Raw genomic sequence first — 19976 nt, forward strand, 5'->3', positions numbered from 1 at the left:
AAAGCTTATACCTTGGAAATCTTTAAAGTGCTACTGGATTCAAATCTCAGAAGTCAGAGGAATTGCTAAGTACGATCCAGTGATAAGTCGCATGACTTCAGTGCTCTGTACTGCTCCTTGCCCCTCCCAATAAATTATCCAATATAAATTTAATTTACATAGATCACATAATTTAACTTTCCTTGGAACATTATTTTGATTTTTTTAAAAACCTTCAAAGTAGATACAGCCTGACTTATAACTTTGTAACTGTAGTGAAGATACACCCCCAGATACAAGTTGGATAGAAAGCTAATGAACATGATTTCAAGCAGCACAGTGAAATTACCTGGAGGCCAACTGGCATTGCTGGATTTGTTTCCAATCTTACTTGTTGGTGGAGATTTGGCAGGTAACCAGCTTTCGCCACCATGACCTGTGTGGCTGCCCAGCGGATCACCAGGGATTATATCAAATTGGTTGTAGGGTGATCCCCCTCGAGCTTTTCCAGGGGGCACAATCGTGCCTGGAAAACATTTTGACACAGGAAAATCAAGGTATTTGCTGAAAACAGACTCATAATGTTTGGGCAGATGTACAAATGTTCAAACGCAACTAAACCGATGTGCAGCCATTTCTTCTTGTTTCAAAGAAAAAGATGGATATACGGAGAACTGATTGATTGGCCCTTGTGGCAATCCTGACTCCCCACCACCACCCCGGCTCAAATTTAAAATAATGAAGCAACAAACAGAAATGGTTAAAAAGAGTTGCTGAATAGATTTAAACATTTTGACCACCTCAGGCTTGACCCATAACAGAAAAATCCACATCAGCTCCTACAGAGAGCAACGTCTGTGATCACGAAACAACTGAGGTTGTAATATCTAGCAACTGTTTTGTTGCAAGTGTAAAGCAGCATTCTGATTTCCCATTTAAAACAACAAAATCTAGAGTCTCTTACCATTTTTGTGCATATTGGCATCTTGGGAAGCTACAGAGGGCAACCCATCCATCATAGAAGTCCACTGTTTAAAGCGAGATTCTGTTCCAGTTTCTTTCCCTCCCACCATGCCATAATCCACGCCACTGGAGCCAAAACCTGTAAAAAACACCACAGATCATCAATACTGTTTAAGTATGTGTGATTACAGTAATGAATGTTAAGAGGATAGCAAAGCACCTTTGTAAACAATTGTGTTCTCTCTTCATCATATTCTGTGTCCATGTTCCACTTTGTTAAACAGTTAACTAATACATGATACCTAGGACTCATTAACTATAACTTAGATTTAAAACATAAAATACGCTATAGTATTTACTATTTTTTTCATATATATCACAACTTTCTTCCATGCAACTCAGAGAATACATAAGTCTCCCGGTACATCTCCCAACAAAGCACTGACCAGATCTATTACCTATTTAGCTTCAGCAACGTTGCTATAAAATATGCCTTCAGACCACAGCCTGGGACCAGTGTAGCTTACTGGCAACATCCCAAACCCTGGGATCAGTTCAGTTTACTACAATATCTAGAACCACATAAAAACAATAGTTTAAAAATAGAGCTTTTCCCAGAAGGAAAGGCCCCTTACTCTCTCAAATGCTGCTGTTCAACTTGTTTCAGCATTTCTGAGCATTATGTTTCTCTTCAAAACACTCCCTAGATAGCCTTTATTTTATCAGATGAATACAGGTGTCCACTTTTCAACAGCTTAAATAAATAGGCTTCTAAACAGCTCCCAAAATCTCATTGTGGTAAACGCTACTTCAATCTTGCACACTTTGTATATGATCCAATTACTTCATGGATCCATCACTCACATGGAAGATTCCAATAAGTTTCAGTACAGCCCAATTTCCCACCTCCAAGTGGGCACATGTAAGCAACATAACGATACACCTGGGGGAATAGGAGATGACTGCACACTTAGCATATCCCCATCCAGGGCTTCCTCTGATCACAATTCATATTACTCAAGTAATTATCATTAGGCAGACTTGTACGGTTCTTAAGCAGTTTCCCATCCAGGCACTGCTTAGGGAGGGGCTGCAGCTCAGTGGTAGAGCATCTGCTTGGCATGCAGAAGGTCCTAGTTGCAATCCCCAGCATCTCCAGTTAAAGGGACTAGGCAAGTAGGTGATGTGAAATACCTCTACCTGAGACCCTGGAGAGCTGCTGCTGGAGTAGACAATACTGACTTTGATCGACCAGGGGTTTGATCCTGTATAAGGCAGCTTCATGTGTTCATGTGACAGATACATTTAAACTCAGTCACAGAACTGTGCCATCAGACTATTCTTTGGACCAGAGGTCAAAGTCCCTTTCCTACTCATGATCTTGGCCAGTATTCAATTGCAAGCACTCCCATACACAACAAAAACCATAAAGCAACTTTGTATAGAATATTTGTGTAGAGAAGATAGATATTCTCTCTGAATACTGATTCTCTGAATATTGATTCAATACTGAATATTGAATACTGAATACTGATTCTCTGAACTTTCCTTGCAGTGCAAATAAATAAATAACTATATATTTATATAAATATTTACACTGCAAGGAAAGTTCAATAACCACAGAGGTTATTGGCCAGAAAAAAACCAAGAAACCTTGATGTTTCTAGCCTCCAAGAGGTGGCTTGACCTTTGTTAAGTCCTTTCATTGCACAGGACTTCATTATGTCAGCTCTACAATATGAAGAACCACGTGTCCCAAACATTAATGTAGTACCAGGGGACAATGTAATGCTTAAGAACTGCAGTCAGATTCTAGCAATTACCTCAAGTTTAATTATTTGTTTCCCAATTAGGCTGTCAAATCATATTAATCACAGTGACTGTGCACTCCCAGGCTCATTACGAGGCTGGTTTATGATCTTGTAAAAGTAAACTACTTATGAAATACTATCCTACATTAAGGCCGACAGTCTTAAAATAAAGTTAGTGAGCATAACACTGAGTACCACGTACAGAAGAAACCAAAGCTAGACTTCTGCTCTACAACGCAGTTGCAGGAATACAACTGATAACAAACCACAAATCTAATACTGGATTTTTGGTGCATTGGGTACTGGCAGATTCTGGGTGCGCAACAAATAAAACCAGGAAACAGTTACAGCTATCTGTGGTACGTACCTGAACTATATCCAGGAATCTGCCCTTTGGCCTGTAAATCTGAAAGACCCACATTCAGACTACCAGGTACAATGTTGTCTAAATGTGGCTTCGGCCCAACTGGATGGGATGGAGAATGTTTCATGCCAGGCTGCCTCTGCTGCTGCTGCTGAAGGGCACTCACCATACGGGCAAGCTGCAGCCAAGGAAACAAACAGACCATAATAAGCTTTAAAAATTAAAAGAGATAATTATGAGGACAAACAAGTGATCACACTTCAAAGAGCACACTGTTTTAGGGGGAGTAACAGGGTTTGAGTAGCACCTTTCTGCTACACTGCCAAACCTCCTTGTGCACACTTGACTACGTGAATCAGGCCATGTTGTACCTGTTGCTCTTGCTGTTGTCGCACAGCTTGAGAAATCTTTCTCTGGTTCTGTATCATCTGTTGCTGCTGTTGCTGCTGCTGCTGCTGCTGGAGGAGAAGCTGACAAGCCTGCAAGGCAAGTGAAGGATTCAGATTAATATGGCAAAGCCATTAAAATATTCATATTAATTACAAGGTAGAATTAAAAGATACAGCATCTAAAACTATGGGATATAGCATTCTTAAATAAATAAATAAATAAGCTAAAAACCTCAGATTAATATTACATTTTCCATTTTAAGTTAAATTGCCAAGCCCCCACTTTGTCTGACGAATCTTGCATATTGTAGCACAGAATTTCGCTACTTGTTTCATCGTCTGGACTGAACCTTCCCATAGGAGATTCCTCAACCTCCAGCAAGTGAAGGAAAAGACACTGGCTTATTTCGACCACAGCTCTTGCTGGAATTAACTACCAGCCAATACACATCGTATTTTGGTAACTATGACCAGCACTGCTTTGTTTGTAATGAGAGAAAAAATAGGTCCAGCTTTTAGAGGCTTAGCTTCTAGAGAAGCACAATACTTTCCTCTGTGGTCTTTCTAGCATCAGGCTTATTATAAATATTATAAATGGAGATGTGAAGCCCTGGGGACAAAAAACACAAAAACTAATAAAAAGTGTTTTTCTTGTTTTTCCCAAGGACGTTTTATCACTTTTTCCAATGAAAAATTTGGGGATAAAAGTAACTCCTATGAAATATTTTCTCTTTTAGAATGAGCAAAATGCTTCTTGCCTTGAAAACCCTATGGGGTTGCCATAAGTCGGCTGCGACTTGACGGCACTTTGTACACATGCACACACAAAATGCTTCTTAAGGCAAGGGGTGTCACACTCAAAGTATAGTATGAAGAAGTCTGAGGATTTTAAAAAACAGCAGATTTGGGGGTCATTTCACGTTGATAGCCATGTTGGCTTGCCATAGAAGAACAAGATTCAAGTCTAGTAGCACCTTAGAGACCAAGATTTCCAGAGAATAAGATTTCAAGAATCAAAGCGAAGAGTCTGACAAAGAGCACTACAGGACTCGAATCCTGCTCAAACTTAGGAGAGCACTGAAAAAGTCCTCCCTCAAAATACGTTTTCTTTCTGAGTGAAAAACCATCATTTCACTCTTTCCAAAAGTATAGCCTAAAAAAAAATCTCAGGATTTTCTCAATTTTTTCCTGTGGAGAAATGGGAAATTTTGAGGAGCACTGGGGGAAAACACCTGTACTGCAGACATATACAACTTATTCAAGATTTTTTTGTTTAAATTTAATAATTTTGGCAACAACTAATGTTATAATGTATTAAATGATAATACATTATTAAAGAGCAGTATTTTCAGTGTTATTAATTTTAGCTTAATATTCAACCACTGTGGTAGTCCTACTTATTGTGACTCTCTGAGAGTTTCTGTTCAAATAATACACTTTCTTTTGTTTATCTATAGCATACAATACATACAACACATCAAATATTCTCAAGTGTATCAAGCATAAAAAAACAGACTCAAGAATGTTTGAAAAAAAGAATCACATCTACTTACAAGCTGAAATTGAGGAATCTGTGGAAGTTGGCTCAGCATAGCAATCTGTTGAGGAGAAAGCTGGGGCCCCATATTGAAAAGACCTGGGTTCAGACCACTGTTAGGAAATTGCTTGAGCATGGAGGCAGACACCTGTAAAAAGTGAACATACATGCTTCAACAAGAACTGACAGAATTACCAAGACATTTGGCGAGAAGTCTCAAATCTCTACCCCAACCCAAAAGTGTGTGTGTGGAGGTTCTCTCACAGGAAGGGACAAAGCATTGTAAAATTGAATGGCGCTGCTTCAGAGTAACCTACCCCGGATATCCTCTTTCACTAATTCTGAACAAAAAGACATACCATGTGTTAAGTCAACATTCCACATACAAATGTAAAAGCAGACTAAACACCATTTGCAAATTGAACACAAATTGGCTCACACTGAGGTCTTTGCAATGTATTTCCTATTTCGTCAGGTTGTGTCAATCAATGATAAAGCATATTGGCCTATCATCATTGATGACAGACACACCTTGATGAAATAGGAAATACATTACAAGACCTCAGTGTGAGCCAATTTAAATGGTGAATATTCCAGGCTTTACACCAATAAGTGACAACAGGCCACACAATAAAGACGACAATTACTTTTCAGCATACCTTTATATGTATTTCAGGATGTGTTTCTAAAATGTGGAAATGTATGTACGACCACAGAAGAAGGCCCCATAGGCTGAAACACGTTTGGTTGTCTATTCGTCATTTACATATATTTATAATCATCAACCATGTTTGTAAATTAGCAATTATCTTTTTAGAGTCTTTTAATTGATCAGCCTAATTTTGGGGCCTAGTATATCAGCCCTTAGGATTGCACTGTTGAAATGGGAGATGACTTCTAGAACAAGCACATTACATTTCAGTTGCTTGTTACAATGCTCCTGGTTGACAAGTAGTTTTGGTAAAGTATTACACTGAAATATGCATCGCATGAGAGTGAAACCCCTTGCTCCCCCGCTGTGGCCATTCAGTAAACCTACGTATAACCTCACTCCTTCATATTATCTAAAGGAGAGGGGGAGAAAAAGAGAAGGAGTCTGCAGCACAAGGAACAGGAAGAACCAATCTGCTGCCTCCTCTCATTCTTCTGCATGAAGGCAGAGGCCAGGGCATACCAATGAGAAGATATGCCTCTTGCGTAGTCATTTCTCTCTCTCTCTGCTTCTTTTTCTCTGTGCTGTGCGAAGAAAAGCATAGACTGACATCCTAAAGGAGAGGCCAGACAGCACCTCAGTCCTGCACTGAGCATGCAGGTCAAAAACAGAACGGAGTCTTTCTGACTTACAGAAATATAAGAACAGCAACAAATTGAGATATTTACTACCAAAACTCTTTGCTGAACACAAAATAATTTATTTAATTATAACCAGTGTTCTTTCCTGTTATTTGTATAGTCTCTTATTTGAGGTTATGCCTTATATTCTCTTTCAGACAGAACTTTGTATTAATCTCTTACAGAGTGAAGTTATTACCAGCCCCGCTTCCCATCAACTAGATTCTTTTACACCTTTAGAATGAGCGAGGAATGCAGCAATTATCATCCTGTTTGTTACCATTTCTTCTGTCAATGCATAATGGTCCAACCATCAAAGAGGAAGAAGGCAAGCAGGATGTATGACTGTACAATTACACAAAACTATAGTCATGTTCAACAAGCCATGCTGGGTGGGCTAGATAATGTGTGCAGTCACTATCAAGGAAGCCACAGCTCTGGATGTCATTCCTCCCTTTTGGAAGACTGGGAGAAGCAGAGTGGGACAGGCCAGCCAGATAATGAAGCAGACAACATCTTTCCTCATACTATGGCCTTAAGATTGTTGGTGTGCTTCTTACTGGCCTTCTTAATTGTAACTGTATTGAGCTGAGGAGACCCTACACCTCATTCAATGTGGAAAGATAGAATTCATAGTCACAGACAGACATGTTAACTCCATCAGTCTGTCATTTTTAGAAACTGCTCCTCAGAACAAAAAAGCAGGCAGTGCCTGCTGTGCAAAGACCTTCTCAATGGCATTCAGACTCCCTCGTCACCAATTGCATCGGCTGAAGTTTCAAACGTAAGCCCATATGCCTATCACTAAGATGTCAAGAATAGAGAAAACAAAGTCAGATGGAGAAGGCTACTCCCTTCTGGTGTGCTTGCTGTGCTCTACAGAAAGTTCGAAGTTAAGTACAGTATCTGTCACTTGGCTCCTGATTGGGCATAAAAGCAACTGGCTGTGGGAAGAATGCTGGCACCTCCTCTTTCTGTCAGCATTTTCAAGAAGATTCTGTCATGTGGTTTGCCCAAGAAGTGTACCCTCATACATGGAACTGCAAAGAGAATACAATGCATCATCTACAGTTAAGCTCATATTACTTACCTGGGGAGAAAGAAATTGGGGAGGCACTTGTGCCCGAATATTGGGGGAAGGATTTAGTGGCTGCACTGGTGGGTGCATTCCTCTCGATTGTGCTGTGCTGTTTCCAAACAGACCTTGATTGCCCCCCTATAAAATTCAACCAAATGATGAGCACAATTGTTTCAACACATAGCTTCAGATAATATTAAACAGTAATGTTCCAGTGGAGTTCAACTGTCCCTATAATATTCAGAACATACTAATTATTGTTTCCTTTATTGTTGAAGGCTTTCACGGTCAGAGTTCATTGGTTCTTGTAGGTTATCCGGGCTGTGTAACCGTGGTCTTGGAAACATCAGGAAAGAAAATTCCAAGACCACGGTTACACAGCCCGGATAACCTACAAGAACCAATTGTTTCCTTTGCTTGGCATCTTTTCCACTGTACTTCTTCTTATAGCTTTTTTCATATAATGCACATTTAAAGATTAAAGAAAAAGACCCAGAGGAAAGCTTAAGACCATTTTCATACTTGGCCTTCATGTCAATTTGTATTTTAAATGTTTTCTGCTGTAGATGACAGGATTTCTTATTAAATTCAGAAAAATTCAGGAATAAACCAATGAAAACATTTCTATACTTTTAGCTATACATTATTTTTCCAACAAAAATGATTCAGAAGCCTTTAAAAGCTTACATATTGCATCAACAAGGTTACCTTTCACGGTATACTGCTATGTTTCTTATTACTGACTGCAATTTAATTTTGCAAAAATGCCCCACCCCACACATTCACTCTACACATTAATCTTCTAACAATATTGTTTTTCCTACACAGGCATAGCTTGTGCTAGAGATTTCCAAACTGATCATATTAATATTGTTTTCTTCTCTTTTTACTTTCCTCAAACTGTTCTAGAAAAAAAATTCTTTATAAAGAACTTCTCATTTAAATGCATGAAATCTAGCCAAAGATCTTCCTGTAGAAATCTGGTGAAAGGTTTTAGGGCCAAATTTACAATGTGGAAAGTAGGCTTTTTTTGTGTGCAGGATATTCCAATATTTACAGATCCACAGACACTGCTACAAAGTGTTAGTAAGAAGTCAACGTAACAGACACAAGCAACAAATTGAATGACTAGAAAGAAAAAGAACTGATTAAAAGCTTGCAGATTGATTTATTATAGTACACTTTCATGAATAAAACCTCTTTTAATTAAAAAGGGGTGCAAAATGAGCTGACCAGGATTTAAGTATAGGGTTCAGCCAAGAAGTATTATATCCAAGAAGCGACCTCCTTACTTGTCTAGCAGCGAAGTTTTGGGGGTTGAGCCCTGAGCCGATTGCCCCAAGGCAGACGTTGGGTAGATTGGAACCAGAGGGAGATAGCTTGTAGTTGGGAGAAGGGGAGAAGGGAGAGCAGGGAGCCTCATCCCCAAGGCACCCATCTTGATTGGAGAAAGGCAAAGTCAGCTGAAGCAGCAGTTAGCCAATCAGCAGGAGTTGGTTAGTGAAGCAACAGAATGCAAAGAGAGAAAGAGTGAGTATGAGTGACCAAGTATACCCAAAATTAGTATGTACTTTTAACAGTAAAAGGATAATTCTGGCACACTACACTACTTAAGTTTGGATATGTGGTCTGAAAGCAGAGACCCAAAACAGCTAAAACATTCATAAAAAAACCTCTCTCACAGTTAATACTAGCCTACTTAAAGGAAGCAAACATATTCACTGAAAGATATGAGAAAATTTTCTCATGACAGTCTGTCCAGGAGACTTATCATTGTGTAATACCCATAGCTGTGGTAAACAGACCATATTGAGCCAAGTGAAGAAAAAATTCCTTCTGTACAGCACTTCCACTGATACCAATCAGAGATGTACACACCTGCTTGCATAATGTAATACATGGAACGCCACAGCCAAACCCTTTAAATTGTTAAGACAAGCGGATACCATTACAAATTTAAAGGGTTTGGCTGTGGCCTTCCATGTATTACATTATGCAAGCAGGTGTGTACATCTCTGATCCAAACCAAGAGAATTGACATCCTTCAATATTTTGTCACTAAAGTTCAATATTTTGTCTTTGGAAACAACAAAAATAATATCCCAGCAGACAAACTGTGGTCATTTTCTTAGTATTTCCAACATCCACATCTATCTCACATACCAGGCTGTAGAGCTAATTTTAAATATTTGAAAGTCCTGACTATATAGTCAGGTGCCGGCAAGGCTTGCCTTGACAGGCATTCTTCCTTTCCATTTAAAGGACAGAAAAGGAAAGAGAAACAGCAGACCTCCAGGCAAGTCCAGAAACAAGGGATCAGTTTTGAGGAGACTCTATACTGCATCCAGCCCCCGAAAGGCTTTTATCTGGCCTGCGGAGCCAAGGCACCTAGTCCCCCTTCCCCCACTGCCCCGGCCTTTTCTGGGCTTCCCGGGGCCCGTGTGTGGCCGGGGAGGGAGCGGGGAAGGCTTCTGCCCGGTCACGCCGGGCAGCTAGTGCGGCTGGAGGGGGAGGCTCTGCCCCGGTCGAACTGGGCCGCTGGCGCGGCTGGGGTGGGGAGGGAGACTTTGCCACAGTTGTGCTGGGCCATGGGGCCGCTGTCGGGGCCGGGGAGGGAGGCTTTGCCGTGGTCGTGCTGGGCCACAGGACTGCTGGCGCGGCCGGAAATGGGGAGGGAGGTTTTGCCGTGGTTGTGCTGGGCTGCTGGCGCAGCCGGGGGGGAGGTTTTGCTGCAGTTGTGCTGGGCCGCTGGCGCGGCTGGGGGTAGCGAGGGAGGCTTTGCAGCAGTTGCACTGGGCCGCAGGGCTGCTGGCGCGGTCGGGGGTGGGGAGGGAGGCTTTGCTGCGGTTGCGCTGGGCTGCGGGGCCGCTGATGCGCCCGGGGGTGGGGAGGGAGGCTTTGCCCTGGATGCACTGGGCCGCGGGGCTGTTGGTGTGTCTGGGGAGGAGGCTTTTCTCTTTTCTTCCTTGTTTTCTGTCACTCTCTCCCTTTCTTGCTTTCTGTCTCCCTCCTTTTCTTTTTCTCGTATTTATTTATTTATGTGCACATGGCCCAGCCTGACCAAGTGACATTTATGTCACATCCGGCCCTCCTAACAAATGAGTTCGACACCCCTGCTCTACACCTTTCATCTTGAGACTGACAATGACTCCTCTGGATGATAGGTTTCTCTACTGCTTAGGTAAGAATCAAGACCAATTTAAGACAGTTTAAGGCTGCTTTACAGATCAGTATTTATTTCACAGAAGTGCTTTCTTTCTACATAAGAACAGCTTAGATATATGAAACGGCCCTTAGTATTTTCCCTTTGAACCTAATGCAAGGGACACCATTAATCAAAACTCAAGTAGGACTGAAGCAAAACCTCTTTGATGAGCATTCTGTTTCAGCCGCCACTGCAATTACTTTTGTTTGGGCCCTCTAAAAATAATTTATATAGAAAAACTCAGTGGTGATCAATAGGGCTCTTAAAATTGTCTCTGTCCTCCAAGACAGCTGCTAGATGTTTAAAAGAGCCATTACTGCTAACAGTCGTGGAGCCAGCCAAGAAGCAGGGAGATTCCAAAGATAATCTGGTTATGAAAGTGCTCCCAGATATTGTTAGCTAGATACCTGATTCATAATACTTTGAATTTAGCTACATCAGATTGATTATGCTTCCTAATTTGCATGAGAGAGCTTCTGGCAAAAAATGAATTGTTGAAATTACAGAACCATCAATACCTAGCCAAAAGGATAGAACTTCCTTTGCCCATATTTATTTATCTAAACTGGGAGCTGGTTGATTTTAATCTACAAAAGCATTCTTGTCTTTCAGCTTCCTGTACTACAATACTTTATGGAATGCAAATAAATAGTTCTTGCAGTGGATTCTAACCAAGGAAATTTGTCCCACCTTTTCAAAGTAAGGCCCACTATCTGGGGTTCCCATGTCTTTGGAATTAGGAGGACGAAAACCAGACCGGCCTTTTCTCATTATGTCATTAAAATCCCCGAGATTCATGCCTCGTTTGTCCACATCAAACTTCTTATCCTGGAGGCCACCTGAATGGAAAAAGGAGAAACTGAAGTATTCATCCAATGGTTATATGTTTGTGGCAACAGCTGGAAAATTACTACATCTAAATAGTTTTCATTTATAACCATGTACACACAATAGTACATACTCCCAACAAACTCAGATTTCAAACAGCATGTGTTTATATACAAGCATATGTTTCTCCTCCAAGTTGCTATAATTTTACTAAGATTTAACAATGCTCACTGAACAGGAGGAGATTTACCTGAACTAATTACAGCTTCTGATGTAAAAACTACTACATTCTCAAGGACGCATAAGAAAATAAGAAAAGCCATGCTGGATCAGACTAAGGCCCATCAAGTCCAGCAGTCCGTTCACTCATTGGCCAACCAGGTGCCTCTAGGAAGCCCACAAACATGACAACTGCAGCAGCATCCTGCTGGTGTTCCACAGCACCTAAAATTAGGCATGCTCCTCTGATACTAGAGAGAATAGGTATACATCATGAGAATAGGTACACATCATAATTTTGACTAGTAGCCATGGACAGCCCTATCCTCCATGAACATGTCCACACCCCTCTTAAAGCCTTCCAAGTTGGCAGCCATCACCACATCCTGGGGCAGGGAGTTCCACAATTTAACTATCCGTTGTGTGAAGAAATACTTCCTTTTATGTGTTTTGAATTTCTCACCCTCCAACTTCAGCAGATGACCCCACATTCTAGTATTGTGAGAGAGGAAGAAAACCTTCCCCCTGTCCACTCTCTCTATACCATGCATAATTTTATAGACCTCTATCCTGTCTCCCCTTGTCCTCCTTCTTTCCAAGCTAAACAGCCCTAAGCATTTTAATCACTCCTCATAGGGCAGTTGCTCTTTTCTGCACCTTCTCAAGCTCTGCAATATCCTTTTTTAGGTGTGGTGACCAGACCAGTACACAGTTCCAAGTGTGGTCTCACCACAGATTTGTACAAGGGCAGTATGATAGCAGCAGTTTTATTCTCTATTCCTTGTCTAATTATGGACAGTTTAATCAGTTTGCACACTCAGAGCCAAACTATACATTACACTGGGGAAGGGAACAGCTTTCCCGACCCCTGCAGTTTCCCACCTGAATGCACACATTGCAGACTACTATTAGTTACTGTAGGAAAACAAGACAGACCTCTTCTCTGTCTTTTCTCCTTAGTGAAGCTAACAGCAACTTGGGGGGGGGGATGCATGTGCGGTAGCAGTTTTGATTGAGGAACAGCAAAGAGGGAGGAAAGTTAACTTTGCTCTCCCTGGTGCTACAGCTCTGATCCCCATCTCCCTAATCTCTCCCACTTTTAAAGGCTCAAATATACATTGAAGGATCTGATCATGGATTTTCAAGCACCAGTCTCTCCATCACCAGTCTGTCCTTAACATCCCAACTCAAAAAGTCCTATTTTTCCCTCCTCTCAGGATAGTGTATGTATGTAGAGTTATCTTTGTCCCCACACACAACCCTCTGAAGTAGGCTTGGCTGAAAGAGATTAGTGGAGCTAAGGTCTATGCAGTGTACTTTATGGCCCACATGAGGTTTCAAACTCAGGCATTCTTTAATCAAGACCAACACACTAAACATTACACCACATTGGCTTTCACAAGTCTGAAATACACACCTACAGATAAGTCCATCTTATTGCCTGGAGTGTCCTCAGGTTGATTCTGAAAGGGGAAAAAATGGACACTAATGCTTAACAAACTAGTATGGGACAATTCTGCAAGAAAACATTGTTCAGCATAAATTTCAGAATTAACAAATGTGCTTCTTGTGAGAACACAGGATCAATTAGATCTACAAAAGGAGAACTGAACATAGTTACAAAAGGAGAACTGAACTTTAACATAGCTTATTGTAACTTTACTAATATTGTATCAAAAGATACACCCAAAAATACATGAACCTATTGGGGGGGAAGGGAGGGAGGGAGGGAGAGAACACTGAACAGCTGCTCTGGGAAATTAGCCTCTATCCTTATGCTATGGGCAAGGGATTATATTCTAAGAAGAGCAGCCAGAATGTTACCTCATCCTCACGATGCAACAGTTATCTACTCTTAAATGTGCTGCCAAGTAATTCTTCTGTTGGTAATTTGGGACACTATGTTCCTATAACTTTGGAAAGGCACAACTTTGGAAAACGCAATTTGGGTTGAAATCTATGCGCTGCTTACTTACAAACTGACCCTCAGGAATTAACATAATGATTACAACACCACTATATCACAACTTCCCCATCTAAAATACGTATGTCAATGAGTTTCCCAAGTACTTGTATAAATCAATCAAATTTTATTTCGATACAGTATGAGCTCTGAATAAAAATCAAAGTACTTGTATAAAATCAAACATGGAAACCTCCTCTGTACTCCTCCTCAAACTTTCAAGTTTCCCAGACCCAGTATGAGTCAAGTAGAATGAACTGCATTTGAATAAAACATAGTGGCTCCAACAATGATACCACCCTAGTTCCCTTATTACGGTATTTAAAAAAATCATACTTAATACTCCCCAGGTCAAAGCTGAGCATATATTATAGGATTATACAATGGTTTAAATTAGATTGCAAATACAGATAGAAAACAGCAAACCATAATCTTGAACTTTCCCACACATTAATAATGCAAACAAGAAGTGAGCAGATCTAAATTCTTTCAAAGATCAGTATTGTAAACAAACCAACAGAAAATTATCAGCCAATGCTAGCCACTTGTCCCACATTTGTGGCTTGAAAGGTGAACCCAATCATTTCCAGTTTTTAAAAGTGTCCCGGTTGGTTATCTATCGAAAATTCATACTTACTAAAATCAACCAAGCAAGCCGCTCTTTAGAAGCCTGATTCAGATCAGAAAATGTTTAGAAACAAATGAATTATGACATTTTATAAGCCTTACCAGCAATCCCATATTTGAAATCTGATCCGATAAAGTATTCATCCATGAATCACTACTGCCTCCTTTTAATGAACACTAAAAGCAAGGAGACAATTGATCAGTTTTTCACTCCATCCTTGGGGCAGAAGCGCAACAAAAATATGCCTGTACAGCATAGTAATTAAAAATAAGATAATTTTACTTATTTTCATGTTTTAACACAGTTATTATAACGCTATGTTTGTTTTTGTCTATTCCTTATACTCTCTTCACCCCACAATGTAGCATTAAAGGCACAGTTTCCTTGCTATATCAATTATTCAATGCACTGTTATCAGAGGGTGTTTTGCCAATGAATTTATGTGTTTTTGAAATGACTAATGGTTGAAGAACCAAATATACCCATGCTACCAAATGAGAAACAGTATACTGAGATAAATAGGGCCCATTATGACTGGCAAAGTACTTTGCATCCCACCAGTCGTGCTTCCCCATCCTCAGTTCAGCTAAAAACCACCTCATTGCCATCAGCGATCAGAGTCCCTCAAGGAGCCCAAGTCCCACATTTCAATGGGATGAGATTTTTAAAAAATCTACTGCAGATGACAGGGTGAAGAGCAGACAAGAGGGACATTACAGGGAATTTTTTTCTCTTATTAACTCATGTTTTTGTGTTCTTGCAACTTGTTGTTACATTGTTACCTGCCTTAAGTCTAAGGAAAGAAGGCAGGATATGTTTTAAATCAATCAATCGAGAAAGCAGTTGTATTCTCATGATTCTACGTCATCGTAGTGAAGCTATTTGCAAACCCTGAAAAACGTTTTTTGCATTCACCAATAAAATCAGTCATTACATACACCAGCTTTCAGCACGTCACACAGTTACCAGTTCCTCCTAAACAGTTATACCCCACTAAGTGTATTGAAGTCAGTCAGACTAGAAGGCTCTAACTCTGCTTAGGATTGCACTTTGTGAAAGGAGACCCAGCCCCATGCCCTTAAGCTGAGCTATGAAGGGAGGGACAGATCTGCACTACAGCTGTTGCCATGCTGGTTGGCGGGGTTGGTACAGACATTGGGGGTTGGGGGGTTGGCTGAGAGTTATCAGTCTTTCCACCCCAGCTCTGGCCTCAGACTGCTCGTGCCTCCTGGCTCTTTGGGACTTTATTTGGCAGGAGAGGAGCAATCCTGACTGCATCCTCCATGGCTTGGGGCTGCAAGGCTTTAAACTCCCCAGCCCCCCCCCTTTGGTTCTGCTTCCCTCATTCCCCTATCGTAAGGCCCTCTGTCCTCTCGAGCCAAGGCTCTTCCACGTGGCCTTGGTGCTGGGGCTGATTATTGTCCCCTTGAGGCCTCCTGGCCCATCGCTGCTGCACGGTCTGGCTGAGGGAAGGAACACTGCGCAGGGCAAAGCCCCATCAAACAGCTGAGTGGCCGCATCGCTCCTGCTGGGCCTGCTTGCTTCTCTGGAGCTGGGGAGTACAGGGAGGCATGGCAAGCTGCCCAAGCAGGCGGTGTGGTGGACAGCAGATGAGGAGGGATGGAGTCAGGAGGAGCCCGTGTCTCTGGAGACTTTAAGTCTTTACTGTATGCATCTGAGGTGGTTTTTTATAACCCTTGATCCGCTTGAAATTCTATCACCCATGCATCAGATTTCTCACCTTAATTTGTGGTTTCTTTCCTCCTTGTCCCCAGCTTGCTGAATTATGGGAGGAACTGCTTCCCTGAGAGCCTGCTGTGTTCCAGACTCCTCCCTCCTCTTCCTCTTCCCAACTGGAATGCCGTGTTCCAGATACTGGCCCATCGTTTTCCCCCCAGCCATCTTGAGATGGTTTGGAACCTTTGAAAGGAAACGAAGTATTAGCAAAAGAAAACCACAACTATCTACAAACGACAGTTTACAACAACATATGGCAATGACCAATGGTTTACATGTTGTTTCATTCTACGGATGCCTGCTTGGAAGCAAGTCCCACTCTGAATAATGAGGCTTATCCCCAAGTAAATATGCATAAGACTGGATTATCAACCTCCTTTTATTCCACATTAAGAAATACTAGCAAAAACACCCAATGCTTATGCCCAAAGATGTAACTCTAACAAAACACAGTACTATTTCGCAGAATTAGCTAACTAGTATGAAATACTTACAAATGTAAAGAACAGCTTCCAAGAGCCCCTCATTTCTTAGTTCAACATCTTTCAACTGACAAAGCTATATTTTACTGATTCTCTGCATGTTGTTCTAATTAGTCAACATGGCCACCTGTTTTTATCTACTCTGAAGAAGAGCCAATAAACTGTCCAAGAAGGTAGTTTGATAATTTAAGGAAGAAGCTGGTCGAGTGTCATCCAGGCCTTCCATCACAAAGAGAAATGGGACTTTATTCTAAGAAAGTATATACTTAACCAAGTATATACTATACTTAACATGCTTTCTAGAATTAACATCCAGTTTGCTAACACAATAACTGCAACATGCTTTGCAGTTTTTACCACCTCCTAACCACAGTACCACAAATGTCACTAGTAGGGCAATCATAAACTGGGGCACACCCTTTTAAGTCCACTGAAGGTGTAACTCTGTTTAGGATTGCACTATGAGTTGGTTATTTAGAACGTGTCTATGCCACCTCTCCAGGAAACTTGCTTAAGGCAGCTTAAAAGTAAAAGTAAAACATGATAAAAATATGAACAGACAAAATATTTTGAAATCAGCAAACATTACTACAGCATTAAAGCAGCCACAAGAAAAGTACAGCATAAAACACCAGACAGCTTAAAATATCACAAAACAGGCTACAGCACTGTAAAAATAATTTTAAAATATATACCCCTAATTAAAATCCTGGGTAAAAAAAGAATGTCTGGTGCCTAAAAAAAGATTACAGTCAGCGTCAGGCTGGCCTGAAGGAGGAAGGCAATCCATAGGCAAAGTACTACCACTGAAAAAGCCATCTCCAGTCACCAACAGTCTCGCTTCTGCCAATACGGGCACAGAGAGCAGGTCTTGTGACAAGTACCTGCACAGTATAGGAAGGGGTGGCCCTTCAAGTACTCAAGTCTCAAGCCATTTAGTGTTTCCTAGGTAAGAACCAGCACTCTGAATTGTGTATTGAAACAAATGGGCAGCCAGTGATCAGAATGGGAAGATTTTTTTTTAACCAGCTTCACTGATGAGAATAAATCCAGTCTTATTCACACTATCGATCAGCAAAGTTGCAATAGGATTCTTAGCTATCTGGAATAATAACTTTGAAGACATATCCTGATTAACAAAGTTATAACTGTCAGCTTCCAAACTGTAACCACACCATTCCCTAAAGGCACTACTACAGCACTCTCATTGGTAATCTGACAAAGACACGAAAAATGGAGTAAGGTAATCCAACTGTAATTCAATAAATTACGTTATTAATTAACATAACCAAGAAAATATAGTTTGGGTCAAAGGAATAAAAAACAAAATGTTGTACTAAGCTTAATACTTGCCTTAGATGACAGACTTATTTGATTACTAAAGATCCACAGCAAGGAGCAGTAGTTTCTGAGTTCAGAAATCAGTCCCCCTCTGGTATCTTGGTAAAAGGCACAGCATGGAATTCAGCAAGAATAGCTTCCATTAATTCCAGACTGACAACACTTTGCAATAGCCTGGCTGCATTCTTACAGAAAAAGTTTATCTGAGAACAAGCCACAGATTTCAGGTAAGTGATGCAAGAAGGCCAGGGAGACTAAGATGATTCTTTTGGAAAAGTTCTCACAGAAGTGAGATCCTTTGTTTCTTCCTTGTTCCAACATGCCTCTGAGCAATATGATATCTTTGTAGAAGGCTCAGCACGAATCTGATCAAGCCTACAAAATTTTCCTCTATTATTGAGTTTCTACCAAATTGAAGGCAAGAGCCCTCATTCAGAACAAAACACCAGACTTCCCAAGGAGTTTCCTTTTACTTGCAAAGAGGACACTGTGGCGATTGGATACTCTCCCACCCACACTTCAGGGGAAGGGGCTGTGGCTCAGTGGCAGAGCATCTGCTTGATATGCAGAACATCCCAGGTATCACTAGTTAAAGGAACCAGACAAGTAGGCAATGTGAAAGACCTCTGCCTGAGACCCTGGAGAGCTGCTGCCGGTCTGAGCAGACAATACTGACTTTAATGGACCAAGGGTCTACTTCAGTATAAGGCAGATTCATGTGTTTATGAGGCAGGAAGTAGGTTGTTTCTTCCATCTCCAATGGGGATGGATCGCCCACCATCCTCAGCTAAGTAGCTCATCAGAGAGCATTCCTTATAAAAAATGAACAGTAGCTCTGTAGAAGGTAGTCACAAACAGAGCATAGTACACTGGAGGGATAACAGCATATTATAAAAACAATCTCAGGCAACAGAGACAAGTATAAACTGGAACAATACATGTAGTCATGAACAGCAGCCAACTTTAAAAAACTAAACTGGCATTAATCTCCCCAAGATATCTGAATATTCTGAAGGAAGTGACCCTCCCCACCAAAAAATGCCCGTCAGTCAGAAAAGTAGAGAAATCAGACCACTTGCTGAAGGACCCATTGCCCCAATGCCATTATCAGCTGAGGCAATGGTATCTCATTTATAATGTCTGATGAACATGGAAGGTGAAGCTCTTGTAGCAGCTTTACACATACTGCAGATTGGAGCACTGGTGTTGAAAGCCACGGAGGTAGCTGCACTTCTGACTGAGTGAGCTGTGATGTCTATTGGAGTCCAAAGACCTTGAGAAGACTACACCAGAGCTATACACTTAGTAACCCACCAGCTTAGGGTTCTCTTAGACATTACCCCCCCCCCTTCATGACTGGATGGTAAGCCATAGACTACCTGGCTTTCTGAAAGGAGTGGCACACTTAATGTAGATAAACAGTGCCTGTCTAAGGAGTGCCAGTTCTTTTTCCTTGGTGAGAAGGTTTAGGGCAGAAAGATGGTATGAATGATGGAAGACCAAATTGACTTTTAGCATAAAGGTGGGATCAATATGCAGAATCATTGTGTTCTTGTGGAAAACACAGAATCCTTTGGCTATGGACAGTGCTCCCAATTCCTACACTCTTCTGGCTGAAATTACTGCCACTAGGAAATGGAGTGTAAAGAATTTTGTCAAAAAAAAAAATCTTCAGAGACTTAAAGGTGCTCGAGTCAAGCTTTGTAAGACTACGTGTAGTCTCCAAGCCAGGTGGATGAGATAGGGTAGTCCCTTTAGAAACCATTTGATTCTAGTATGTTGAGACACTGGATATCCTTTCACTGGAGTAAACATGGATCCTAAGGTGGTTACTTGTCTGTGTAGTATATCAGATATTAGATCCTGGGATACTCTATCTTGGAAGGATGTTACCTGTGGCTACTTTGAATCTACTAGGTTTATATCTGCACCACCTAACATATGCTTTCCAGGGAGTATATCCTAGAGGTAGAGTTCCTGGATTAGTAGAAGCCACCTGCTTAGAGAATCCTTCATCCCGCAGAGTTCGCTACTCAATCTCCATGCAGTTAGACTGAACCATTCAGGATACAAATGAGCTATCAGGCCTTGGGTGAGGAAATCCAGGGGAGACAGGTACC

General features: G+C 41.2%; 1 protein-coding gene across 1 annotated transcript in view; it reads right to left on the reverse strand.

Moving 5' to 3' along the window:
• The window catches only part of TNRC6B (trinucleotide repeat containing adaptor 6B), a 122116-nt gene that overhangs the window by 11180 nt on the left and 90960 nt on the right, over positions 1 to 19976 (reverse strand). Inside the window, exons 8-18 of the mRNA XM_056845956.1 lie at positions 16038 to 16216; positions 14398 to 14472; positions 13123 to 13168; positions 11349 to 11497; positions 8746 to 8916; positions 7466 to 7591; positions 5060 to 5191; positions 3489 to 3596; positions 3121 to 3295; positions 944 to 1081; positions 329 to 505 (exon numbers count right to left, since the gene is read on the reverse strand). Of these exons, the coding sequence (XP_056701934.1) occupies positions 329 to 505; positions 944 to 1081; positions 3121 to 3295; positions 3489 to 3596; positions 5060 to 5191; positions 7466 to 7591; positions 8746 to 8916; positions 11349 to 11497; positions 13123 to 13168; positions 14398 to 14472; positions 16038 to 16216 (1476 nt within the window). The remainder of the gene's footprint in view (positions 1 to 328; positions 506 to 943; positions 1082 to 3120; positions 3296 to 3488; positions 3597 to 5059; positions 5192 to 7465; positions 7592 to 8745; positions 8917 to 11348; positions 11498 to 13122; positions 13169 to 14397; positions 14473 to 16037; positions 16217 to 19976) is intronic.

The sequence above is a fragment of the Euleptes europaea genome, chromosome 3, assembly GCF_029931775.1.
Source record: "Euleptes europaea isolate rEulEur1 chromosome 3, rEulEur1.hap1, whole genome shotgun sequence".
In the NCBI taxonomy this organism is placed as follows: domain Eukaryota; kingdom Metazoa; phylum Chordata; class Lepidosauria; order Squamata; family Sphaerodactylidae; genus Euleptes; species Euleptes europaea.